Raw genomic sequence first — 12,679 nt, 5'->3', positions numbered from 1 at the left:
GTTGTGAATTATATATTTTCGGTGGGCTGAGTCGGCTTTTGTCTGTTTTAATTTCTCAGCCGATGGGCAGCCAGAGCGAGAAGCCGCTGTCGCTGTTTCTGTGTTCCTCCGAAGCCACTCTACTGCTGCCCCACGAAGGGCAGATTTGTGTGGTGAAAGTCCCTCAGGGACCGGGAGCCACAGCACTGCAGCCCAGAGAGCTCGCCCACACAACAAACAGCACATACCTCCTGCTGAGAAGAGCACAGAAAAGCCCTCACTCAAAAGAAATGTGTGGAATAAGCTGACAGAGCGCTAGCTAGCTGGATGCCTCAGAGTACCCTGACTACAACTCCTGTGGTGTAGGAGGAGGGGGGGCGGGGGCTGCACTGTAACTTACTGGTCACAGAAAATGTTGTTTATTTTCGAAATTACCCTGAATGACTTTGGACATGATACTTTGTCACGATGACGTTGTTCATACTATAATGTAGCAACCTAGAAGTTGACCCACACCTTGAGTTTACAAAGCATAGAGGACATCATTATGTAACACACCTGTCTGGACACCTGTCTTGGCTGTCCTCTCTGTCATCCACATGATTGGCCAGATGAATGAATGAGTAGGGGGATTTATCCTGGATCAACGTCACCTCCACCTGCTGCAACAAGCATGGCCATGATTGACAGTCTCCCCCCCCCCCCCCCTGCTCCCTGGCCCATGTGTTAGAACTGGGGTTCTATTGCAGCAGGTGGCATTGCCCATTTTATTGGCGAGGGACAAAGCTGACATTTAGTGGGAGCCAATCTCTTGGTTACGGACCCACACTAAGCAGTCATAGAGACTAGAGAAGAGCAGTCAGTCACAGACACAGCTAACAGCTTGGACTGGATGGACTGTTAGTGAGCGTTATTCTCTGTACTCCTTCTCTCTCAGCCATCCATCCAGTGATAGGGGAGAGGAGGGGTGAGCTGCAGGCTGCGACCTGGGAGGAATTCCCTGGCTGGCGTGTGTGTCTGTATCTGTATCTGTGTCTGTGTCTGTGTCTGTGTCTGTGTCTGTGTCTGTGTCTGTGAATGTGTGAGTGTGTGAGTGTGCATGTGTGTACATGCCTATGTGTGTGTGTGTGTGTGTGTGTGTGTGTGTGTGTGTGTGTGTGTGTGTGTGCGTGTGTGCGTGTGTGTGTGTGTATGTGTGTCTGTGTGTGTGTGTGTGTGTGTGTGTGTGTGTGTGTGTGTGTGTGTGTGTGTGTGTGTGTGTGTGTGTGTGTGTGTGTGTGTGTGTGTGTGTGTCCGCTCCACCTCTAGCTCCAGCACCACTCCAGTGGCAGGAACAAGTCCATTGTCAAGCCGCTAATCCATTGTGACTTTCAGCCCCTTGTCCTTTTGTCCCCCCATGAATCTCTCTGAAATGCTGGGGCACTATGTCAGAATGCCTGGGCCTCAACGGGGGGGGACCTTGACCATGACCCCTTTGTCAGGGGTGTACAGAGGGGCACAGTGTGGGGGATGGGGATGGGGAAGGGGGGGGGGCCATACCGTAGGAAGTGGGGGAGCAGGTTGGGATTGGAGGTTATAGAACTGTGATGACAGGCAGGCTGTCTTAGCAGCGGTTCCCTTACCATACATGTAATATGATCTAATTGCTCCCATTGTGTTCAGTCTCGGTCAGAGTATTCTGACTGATCAGTCTACGTTAGTCAATGACCGTCTACCTCCACCAGCCTCCTCTGCATCATGCTGGTGTTATTGAACGCCTTGTTCTGATTTAAGTTGATTCATGCCTTTCGCTGCCAGTCCTGCTACAACCTGCCACATCCTATTGGTTCATTTCCTGGGCAGAAAATCAGAATCTTATTGTGGAAGCAGTTGGCCTTTGCAAAAGGCCTCAGCTGTCAATGCATTTTAGAGCAGGACAGTACAGCATTGTGTGTGTGTGCGTGCGGGTGTGCGTGCGTGCGTGCGTGCGTGCGTGTGTGCGTGTATGTGCATAAATGTTTATATCGCTCTCTATGTATGTGTGTGTGTGTGTGTGTGTGTGTGTGTGTGTGTGTGTGTGAGAGAGAGAGAGAGAGAGAGAGAGAGAGAGAGGGATAGCAAGGTTTTTATATGGCTTATATCTAGGTCACTAGTGGCTCAGGGGGACATTGTGTCCAGTCTCCTGTCCTTCAGCAGACACAGTTGGACCAGGATAGAAGATGGCAAAGGCTACAGAGCAGCCACACACGGCTTCCCTGGAATACTGACCGTTCATTGGCTGGACCACTAAATACTGACCAAGCTGTTCTTTTCATAGTGTGTTTTGTGGCCAACATTCACAAGGCTGCGAGTCAACTGGCTAGTTTTACAAAGAGGCCAGAAAAGACTTCTCAGCGCTAGCAGCTAGCAGCTAGCAGAAGAGTATGAGGCTAAACAGGGACTGGGGGCTTAGACTCGTCGGCTTTGAAGAGGGTTGTGATATATTTGGGCATGGTTGTCCTGGTGACAGGCAAACCCACAACAACACTGGCTGGCTGTGAAGTGTGCTTTGATTCTCGCGTGCTCTGATGAGACCGCCAGTCAGTAGCAATAATGGAAGCCATGCTATCGTCATATGTTGACTTGTTTTCCATTTTCTGTACTGAGATGGTGGGCTAACTGAAATGGGGATAGCAACAAGGGAGGGGATGAGTTGGCCAATGCTTTTTAGTCCTTCAGTCGCAGCAAAAACCTATAATTCAAACAGAGACAATTATAGTCAAACAATGTTGCTTTGTTATGAAAACAGTTTCTCGCTTAATCATTGATTTACTGTCATCTCTTACGCTGTCAAAATCCAGGACTCCCGGTTTTACAAGGTTCCCCTCAGTGTAGTCAGTTAATTTCTTCAAGAGCCAATAAATTCAGGCTGTGGCATTTCATCTCATCCCGGTTTGACAGGCTTCATATGTGTCCTCACCCACACCTCAGTGCTCACTGTCTCTGTCTCTCTCTCTCTCTCTCTCTCTCTCTCTCTCTCTCTCTCTCTCTCTCTCTCTCCTCCTCTCTCTCTCTCTCTCTGTCTCTCTCTCTCTCTCTCTCTCTCCTCCTCTCCTCTCTCTCTCTCTCTCTGTCTCTCTCTCTCTCTCTCTCTCTCTCTCTCTCTCTCTCTCTCTCTCCTCCTCCTCTCTCTCTCAGCCTGGCGATGACTCATTCCTTCTTCTTGGGAGTGTTTGATACCACTCCTCATTCCATTCCATGCATTACAATGAGCCCGTCCTCCGATGTCTACCTCCACCAGCCTCCCCTGGGATCATACACTCTGGAGACCTTGGGAAGAGATCATGAATAGGGCCTCAGACAGCACCTGGGATTAGGCTACATCCTCCAACAGCAAAACACACACACACACACACACACAGGAATTTTTAATGCACAAATTCTCATGCATAAGCTTATGTAAACTGAGGGACACACATAAATATGTTTATAGAAGCTAAGCTGTAAGACTACAGTAGCATAATCCTCAGACTCCAAAAATGCACTTAAGACCAAGCAGGGCACTCACATAGCGGGGAACCCGTTCACTCATACCTCAAGACTTGGCAGAAAGTTAACTAATGCTGTCGCTAAGCGTTTGCCCTCTCTCAGACACAGCAAACGAATGTAATGTGATCTCCGGGGGCATGCCAATGCATAAGCTACTGTACCGACTGTCCTGCTCACTGAATATGAGGCAGCGTCAAGCAGCTCCATCCTATGTCTTTGTGGTGATCAGCACTTCCCCCCATGGGGCTTGGCCGCCTGCCACGCGTTTGCTGCAGACACACGCTGATTAATTGTATTGAGTCGGCCGAAATAACCAGACAAAGTCCATTACAGCAGTGCCATTAGAGAACTGATTGATTCAACTCTCAGCCAAAGTCCCTATTGGAGAGTGGACTGTGATGAGACTGTGTGCCCCAATGAATGTCAGAATGCATTGGTAGGAGGAAGGGAGTGCAAGTGTCTGTTTTAAATTCCTGAATGGATATAGATCTCTCTCCATGTGAACTATGCTAGGTGTGTGTGTGTGTGTGTGTGTGTGTGTGTGTGTGTGTGTGTGTGTGCGCGTGTTTGCGTGTGCGTGCATTCATAACATTTTTGATCAGCTGAGGCTCCGTGTAATGGAGACAGCTCACTCCTAATGCAAATCAGCTTGATAAACACAGACCTCAGGGGTGGCCATGGTAACTTGAAAATTGAGAAATCCTTTTGTCATAAAACAAGGACAAAGCATCTCCAAACCTCTGGTTTTATCTCATGAAGGCCAGTGGTTGTGGTAGGGATGATGTGGTAGGGTGAGATATTTTGGACACAGAGACAGTGTTGCTGAAGCGTGTGTGGGTGAGGAGGGGTGAGGGAGGGGGAGAATGGGTGAGGAGGAGGGACAGTAGGCCAAAGGAGTATGTGTGTGTGTGTGTGTTTGAGTGTGTGAGTGTGTGAGTGTGTGTGAGTGTGTGTGTGTGTGTGTGTGTGTGTGTGTGTGTGTGTGTGTGTGTGTGTGTGTGCGTGCAGTGTGTTCAGTAACAGATCTACCTCCCTCTCACCCAGTTTATGTAAAGCCAGCTGTAATAACTGTTTACCCTCACACATACTGTACACTGACTCTCAGACTGTGAGTGTGAGTCCCACAGCCCAAAGCTTAATACTAATCTCATATTCTCTCCCCTACTCTACCGTCTCTACCTCTCTCCTACTCCCTCCCTCCCTCCCTCCCTCCCTCTCTCCCCCCCCTCCTCCTCCATCTCCCCCTGTAGGAGCCGTCTTGTGAAGGCTGGGACAAGGACGAGCGACAGCAGAGAGACTGGCAGCAGACGGCGGCGGTGGCGGCGGCAGGATGGCGTCCATCGCTAACTACTACGCGGGCAAAAGCGTGCTGATCACGGGGGCCACAGGCTTCATGGGCAAGGTGTTGGTGGAGAAGCTGCTTCGCTCCTGCCCGGAGGTCCGCGCCCTCTACATCCTGGTCAGGCCAAAGGCTGGCCAATCCATGCAGGAGCGCGTCAGCGACATGATGAAATGCAAGGTAAGGACAGAAGTGTTTTTCTTTTTTATATAAGGCTTTTTTCGAACACTAGGGGTTTAATGCCCACTAGTTTAGAACTAATGTACTGTACATTAGGCTTTAGTACAGTAGGGTTTAGTGCATTAGGCTTTAGTATACTAGGTTTTAGCACTCTGGTTTTAGTGCACTAGTATATTTAGGGCACTACTAATACAGTATAGTGTGTGTATCTCAATAATCATAAGTGGCTTCCAGTCCTTGTCTCCTTATTTCACCTGCACTAAACTTAGAACATAACAGAACTCGTCTGTTCTGTTGAAGCAAAATGGCGGAGGCTGGCTTTGTTTTTATAACCAGTGTGTGTCTTCATTTACCATGTCGTAGGCAAATTTGATGACCAGTCTCTTTTCTGTTATAGCTTGGGGTTGTACCTAGGTTGGGCTGCTTAGGTTTCAGTATTCCTGTGTCTTTTTATGTGTTTATTCAAATGATCCTTGGAAAGAAGGATCATTTGGATTGTAATGCATCACCAAGTTTATATTCCAGGATGTGAAACTTCCCTATAAATATACAATGACTTTTATGGCAGTTGCCATAGTGAAGTGGACTCATTGACCCCAAGTGGAGCTTTCAGTGCTTGTCCGCCGACTGCAGTCTACTCGGAGAGATGAGGGTGAGAGAAAAACGGAGAAAGTGAAGGAGAGGGGGATGACAGAGATGGATCAAGTCAGGGATACCTCATGAGGTCAGGCATGATGACAGAGGGAGAAAGAGAGGCATGAAAGCGTGGCAAAGCGTGACTGGACAACAACCCAGGACTGTGTTGCTGTGTTGGGCCTAATGAGGTCTGAAACATTGGGACTGGGAGCGTACTGATGGGCTCAGTCAGAGCTGCAGGAGGAGGCTTTGTGCATCTCTGTTCTCTTCACTGGAGCTGCCACCATCTAACTGATTGAACACACACACATGATGACACACACAGCAGGGGAGGCTGGTGGAGATAGAAACCGGAGGACGGGCTCATTGTAACACGTGGAATGGAATGAAGAATGGTATCAAACGCCCTCCGATTTAGCCCGTCTTCAGATTTCTACCTCCACCAGCCTCCACTCATACTCATACTCATACCCCTTCTCTTTCTATCTCCCTCTCTCTCTCTCTGTCTCATACACACATGCTTTTTCTTTTGCATGACAGTCTTAAAAGAACCACCTTGTCTTATTCTCTCCATCTCACTGTCACCCTACCGTAATCATTGAATCACTCCTTTTTTGTGTGCAAACATTGGGATGGAAGGGCTATTTTTAATGGAAGCTGTCCCTGTGAATGTGTTTTGAAGCGCCCCCCTAGCTATTAAAGCCTGCTCCGTGTTCCCTTCCTTCCTGCCTTTCATTCCAGCTTTCGAGGTGAACACCTCGGTACAGAATGCATCTCTCACCACCTAATTAGCTCGCTCTGTCACAACAATGGAGGCGCCAGTTAATAGCACCGCAACTTCCATACTGTAGTATCCAGTTGATGGGGGGGGGGGGAGCGTGGGCGAGGGGGCTGGCTGAATGCTACTGAAACTACCTGATGTGGGTTTTAATTGAAACATCTCTCAAATGCGCCTCCTTTTGCTCCGCCTCGGTGTTAATCAAAGCATAGCCTCTGTGTGCATGTGTTTTTGGCTGTCTGGCTGTCTGGCTGGTTTTAGCAACACTGAAGAGTGTTGCAACCCAAATATTCAAAGGAAAGTATTTACTGTAGCTAGCTATGTCTTCATAAGAAGTCCTCACTTCGCTCTAATTGGTGTTCATGCCCATGTGTGTGTGCTCTTCCAGTCAGAGGCAGATAGATGGCTATATTGTAAAGATGAATACCGTATGAGAACGGACAAGGCCTTATGGCACTCGTTTTGTCCTTGCCGCCTCTTGAGTGTCACTCAAAACACCTGTTGCTAGGTAACCACCCACCTAGCCGTTGGAGGATGTTATCAGACGAGGCGCTCTGACCTGGAGAAGAACATGCAGATAGGTATCTGACTGAGTTAGCATAGCATTCTCTGCTGATCTCACTCTGTCATTAATTAGCGTGTTAGCCCATCTGTTAAAAGGCTTGGCAGTTTGGTCTGTGTGTTGTATCCACTGGCTGTCATGTGATACCTGTGATAGATGCAGGTCATCTAAGGGAGTAGGATGTTGGGGCTTTTTTATGTCCTCTCCTACTAATAGTCTGTTAGAATAGGAATCAACTTTTTCCACTCGAAATAAAGATCGTGAGACAGACACATTACATTCATTGGGGTAAATCTAATTAATAATTTCTTATCATTCATTCAATATTCAATTAAAGTATGAATCAAATACAACATCAATAACCAACAGAAATGAAAAAATAAAAACTTGCAAGGAGAGAGCAACAACATAGCCCAGGTGAAAATAGAATAGTTGTTTACTAGAACCCACAGCTGCCAAAGACTCTCTGACTAAAACTTAAACATTAATTTTTTATGTACTGAAAAGACTTTCTAAAACATGTGCGTGGAGAGGACAGATAACTTTTTCATGGAACTTCGTCCTCACCCCATCTCACCCCATCTCACCCCGGGGCCATTGTTGTCTAAATTCCCTTCTATCCTATGTTCTCAAAATATAGCTTCTGACGCAGAAGGCTCTACTTAATAACACATTATACAGTCAATATCAGTTGTCCCTGAGCACCCCCCTAAAGGACATAACTGTGATATACATTTAAACCTTCTGTTACATACATTTTAACACATAGTTGGTTTAAGAAATAGTATGAATGGAAGTTCAATAAGAGGTCAAGACAGTGACCTAAATTCCTGTGATTCAGATTCCTTCAATAGCATACTAGGACCCTGGCATCTCTCTTACTTCATGTATCCAATAACAAGCATCTTTGGAGCTGAGACAGAACTCCGGGCCAGTGTCTACAGTATCGAGAGATGGGTGCGGACCTCTGTAGGAGAGGTGGGGAATGTTGGAATGCTAGAGGGGTGGGAAGGGGAATCTTCCAGAATTCTGCTGACTGGGCTTGGTTCTGAGTGGGTGGTAGTGACCCGGTCGATATGTTAATAACTGTATTGGTTAGGGAGACATTCCATTTAGTTAGACTGGTGGGGTATGGTTAATGGCACCCAGAAGACTCCATGTCGGCTTGGATGTGATACTGAATGGTAATTCTGTGAGCAGGGCTGCTCTGGTTCTGGGATCGTGTTCATCAAGATTACACAGCCTGGGGTGTTTCCTTTCAGCCATACGTGGATGAGGATGGTTTTGATGCCAGGTTGGCCATGGCCGATGCTCTTCCGTGTGTGTGTGTGTGTGTGTGTGTGTGTGTGTGTGTGTGTGTGTGTGTGTGTGTGTGTATGTGTGTGTGTGTGTGTGTGTGTGTGTGTGTTTGCTGACTCCAGTCGGATCATCTGCTCCAGTGTACTTGATCCCAGATCTCCCCTTGATACACACCTTCTGCTCTCCAGTAGAATTCCTAAGAACATATCCTCAATACGTCAGCACTCGCATCAAACAACAAACCCTCAGTACTGTCTGTGTTTTACAAACGTGGACAGTCATCCTCATCAGTGTGGAAATGTAGCTGATTGTTTGCTCTCAATATTTGTTCAAACTTGTAAGGGGTTGTTAGAGGGGAGGGGTATGAGGTTTGGGGCAGGGAGGTTTGCTGAACCAGGCTTCTATTGAACAACTACTGTGTTGTTCGTCTTTTGGCAAAGGCGGCTCATCTCTCTCTCCCTTTGTCCTTTTCTTGTCTTTCTTTGCTCCCCTGCTCCGAATGAAGGGGGACATTGTGTGAAAAGACAGATCAGTGAAGCAAAGGCACACTGACTGTGTGTGTGTGTGTGTGTGTGTGTGTGTGTGTGTGTGTGTGTGTGTGTGTGTGTGTGTGTGTGTGTGTGTGTGTGTGTAAGAGAGAAAGAGACAGGGTAATGTTTTTTTGTATACCAATCTTCCTATCTGTGTCTGAGACTGTGGTGAGATGACACACACACACACACACACACACACACACACACACACACACACACACAGAGGACCGACAGGTGTGGATATCCTATAGAGTGTCTCTCTCTCTCTCCTGTCTGTGTATGACCAAAGCTGCGGTCATTAGTGTTCCTTGGAAAGCACCATGCTGCTGTTGGCGCTGTAGTCAGCGTTCCTGTCGAGGCTGTAACCCCCTCACCGCCAGGCAGGGCTGCCTGTTAGGACACACAGGGAGGTTACTCACCAGAGAGGGAGGGCAGGGCAGGGCAGGGCAGGGCAGGGCAGGCCAGAGAGGCCAGGGAGACGGGAGGGATAGCATGGCTAGGCTAGGCTAGCTGTGTGTGTGTGTGTATGTGTGTGTGTGTGTGTGTGTGTGTGTGTGTGTGTGTGTGTGTGTGTGTGTGTGTGTGTGTGTGTGTGTGTGTGTGTGTGTGTGTGTGTGTGTGTGTGTGTGTGTGTGCGTGCGCGTTCGTGCGTGCGTGTCACATCCTTATCTATTCACTATTCAGAGAATTCCTTGAGGTTTAGGATCTATGCCTCATTTATGGCCCACCCTGATATTCCCGACCCACCCTGATATACTACTATTGTTAGTCATACATAACCTTGCTGTCTTCCAGTGGAGATTGGGTGCTCCTATAAATATCACATGTAGGCCAGGCCATGTAAAACCACAAAAGCTCACAAGCTGCGGAATGATTTTCGCATTAGGCTACATCACCGCGATATCTAGCGCACTTCTACAGTAACCTACTATGACAATGACTATTTTTAGGGAACTCTGTCACCCGAAATAGCTTTTCTGCCTGCCTGACTGAATTCAGTGCCAGTAACACATTGGCCAAACAAAAACAATACCAGCTCCACTTCCAGTCACTGAAGGCTATAGATACGTATCTACAAATATTAGAAATGTCTGCTCTGGCCTGTAGAGAGGGATGTTTATTTGGTCCGAACACGTCCGTTTGTAGGTTCCTTTGTTGTCAGGGGGGCTCAGACTAAGCTAGGGAGACTGGTGGCTGGAACTGTATGCATTGCTATTGCAGTCATGAATTATGGATAGAACTCTGGGATGGGGCTTCCGCTGCTTTGAGAGAAGCGCCCTGGGATGGTAACACTATGTTATTTACTGTGTGTATTTACACGGCTACACACACACGCACACACACACGTGCACGCACACATATGTGTACGCACGCGCACACACACATACACACACACACACACACACACACACACACATACACACTGCCGTGGTACCTGCTATGGGAAGAGAGGTTCAGAAGCACTCCCCAGAGAGAGAATGAAGCTCCTCTCAGCAGAGCTCCACGGCACATTAAAGGGTAATGCTGTGAAATGAGTGTGTTCAGATGTAGTGTACTGTGTCTGTGTGAGGTTAATGAGACCGTATGTGTGTGTGTGTGTGCCAGAGATTGACCTAGGCCCACATTGATCTGTTTAATCATTCAGTTCAACCCCCTCAGCTCTGGAACCCTGTGGTGGCTGGTTTATATGCCGTTAGAATGTACCGCTCTAACATGCGTTCATCCATTGCATCGATCTCCTCTTCTTTGGTGTCCAGAGAGAGGTGATCTTTCCAGCAATACAAATATTCAGGAATTATTGATTTCCGCCTTGGGTGTTGTGTTTCCACTTGTTCCTGCTCCAATTGGAGCCTTCTGTCTATGTTGTTATTGTAAATGGCGGGTGTCAGTGTGTGTGCAGACGTATCGCCCTCGCCAACTCTGGCATCATGTTACGGGTACTTCACTACGGCATGCTCCTGTCTGGCCTGATATCCCTGATCCATGTCCAACAACCACGCCCCACAGAAGTGTGGTTGCGTGTGTGTGTGAGTGTGTGTGGAAGTGTGTGTGTGTGTGTGTGTGTGTGTGTGTGTGCGCGCAGGTGTGTGTGTCTGTGTGTCTGTGTGTGCGCAAGGCGTGTCAAGTTCTGTAAACAGAGAATATCACTTTGGAATTTAGAGTTTGACAGAGATAGAGAGAGGGAGAGAGGGAGAGAGAGAGAGAGAGAGAGAGAGAGGGGCCTTGGCTGCCAGCTTGGCACCGCATCAGCAGTTTGCTGCTACTCATCTGGGGCTGGTTGGCATGTGGCACTAGAGGCGGAGAGGCAGGAGGGCGTGCGCGCGGGTGGCAGGCACAGCACACGCCCACGGTTCCCTCCCGAGAGAAGGGGAGCGAGGGGGAAGGCATGCTTTTGCGTATAATTAGGCCGCAAATTAACTTGAGTTGGTGAAACAAATTACCACATTATACATCGCTGAAGGAGCCATCAAGGCCAAGGCTGACATGCTCTAGCACATGCTCAGTCGTGTTCAAGTCCTACCCGGGGGCTGTGGGGACCTATCCCAGTGTCCCTGCAGGGGAGTGACAGTCTGCCAGGCACCTTCCCCCACTGCTCTCTGCATCCAGATGGGTGGTTGTCGGTGTGGGTGAATGCCGTTGGTCTGATTTGATGGCTTTTTTCCGCATCATGACCTTTCCTGTCTGTCTGTCTGCCTGTCTGTCTGTGAGGCGTAGCCACATTGCCTTGTGACTTGATGCAGTAGGAGGTCAAGAAATAGCGGTACCACGATGGTGCCACGGTTGGTACGCGCACCCGATCGCAATGTCCCAAGCTGAATGTCCCATGCTATACGTGACTGAACTCGAGGGAGAGGTCAATTGAGACCTTATTTAATCTTTTCACACCTCACATGGCCGTTTGTCACCCACTGTGTTGTAGTCTTAGACGTTTGTTTGATAGATGGTGCATAGAAACCTCTGTAGCATGATAAGAGAGGGAGAGGGAGAGAGAGGGAGAGGGAGAGGGAGAGGGAGGGAGAGGGAGAGGGAGAGGGTAGCATTTAAGCATGGACATATGAAACCCTTAGGGGTCTGAGTTGATGTGTTCCTGTGTAATGACTTGACTTTGTGCGTGCGTGCGTGCGTGTATATGCACGTGTGTGTGTTATTGATCTGACTGCGATGAACAAGACCCAGCTTCATTCCCTCTTCAGGTCCAATGGTTTGGAGAATTTCCAGGGTTTGGTGGCAAGAGAGATGTGAGCCTAGTTCTCCATATCAGAGAGGATCGTGTTCATCAAGATTACACAGCCTTGCAGTATTTTTCCAACAGATAAAACTCTAAACTAATGAATCCAATCGGGTAGAAACAAACATGGTCACCACAGCTGACCCTGTGGTGTTTCCTTTCAGACGTAAGTGGATGAGAATGGTCTTGATGCCACTATGGCGATGGCGGATGCTCTTACATGTACAAAAGTTCTGTGTGTGTGTGTGTGTGTGTGTGTGTGTGTGTGTGTGTGTGTGTGTGTGTGTGTGTGTGTGTGTGTTTGTTTTCTTCACTCTCATCTCCCCCCACGATGCTGTGTGTGTTTCTGTGCTCGCTGAAGCGTTGAGGGAGGTTTCAGCTTGGTTTCCCCCGTAATCGCTGGATTGCGTTCCGACCCAGGCTCTCTCCGGCATTCCGCTCGGCTGCACGCAGCTTCTGGGTACGGCCGGGGACCGTGAAGGGGGGGGCGTGGCGGCGGCGGGGTGCAGAGCCCTCTCCACGACCCCCTGCCACCTCACTCTCTAACCCCCCCCGTGTGTCCCCACGATCACCTCTATGACTACGAAGGAGGCTCACCGTGAGGTCACTAAAGCAGAATACGATGACACGAACATGC

At 48.6% G+C, this 12,679-nt stretch overlaps 1 protein-coding gene across 1 annotated transcript in view; it reads left to right on the top strand.

Annotated features, from left to right (window-relative positions):
• Positions 1-4,810: 4,810 nt before the first annotated feature.
• LOC310820578 (fatty acyl-CoA reductase 1) overlaps positions 4,811-12,679 on the top strand; it is a 21,879-nt gene continuing 14,010 nt past the window's right edge. Inside the window, exon 1 of the mRNA XM_083692282.1 lies at positions 4,811-5,005. Within this exon, the coding sequence (XP_083548408.1) occupies positions 4,817-5,005 (189 nt within the window). The 5' untranslated portion in view covers positions 4,811-4,816. The remainder of the gene's footprint in view (positions 5,006-12,679) is intronic.

The sequence above is a fragment of the Argentina silus genome, assembly GCF_951799395.1.
Source record: "Argentina silus genome assembly, chromosome: 20".
Taxonomy (NCBI): domain Eukaryota; kingdom Metazoa; phylum Chordata; class Actinopteri; order Argentiniformes; family Argentinidae; genus Argentina; species Argentina silus.
The sequence above is the reverse complement of the archived record's forward strand: the minus strand, read 5'-3'. Positions and strand labels throughout refer to the sequence as shown.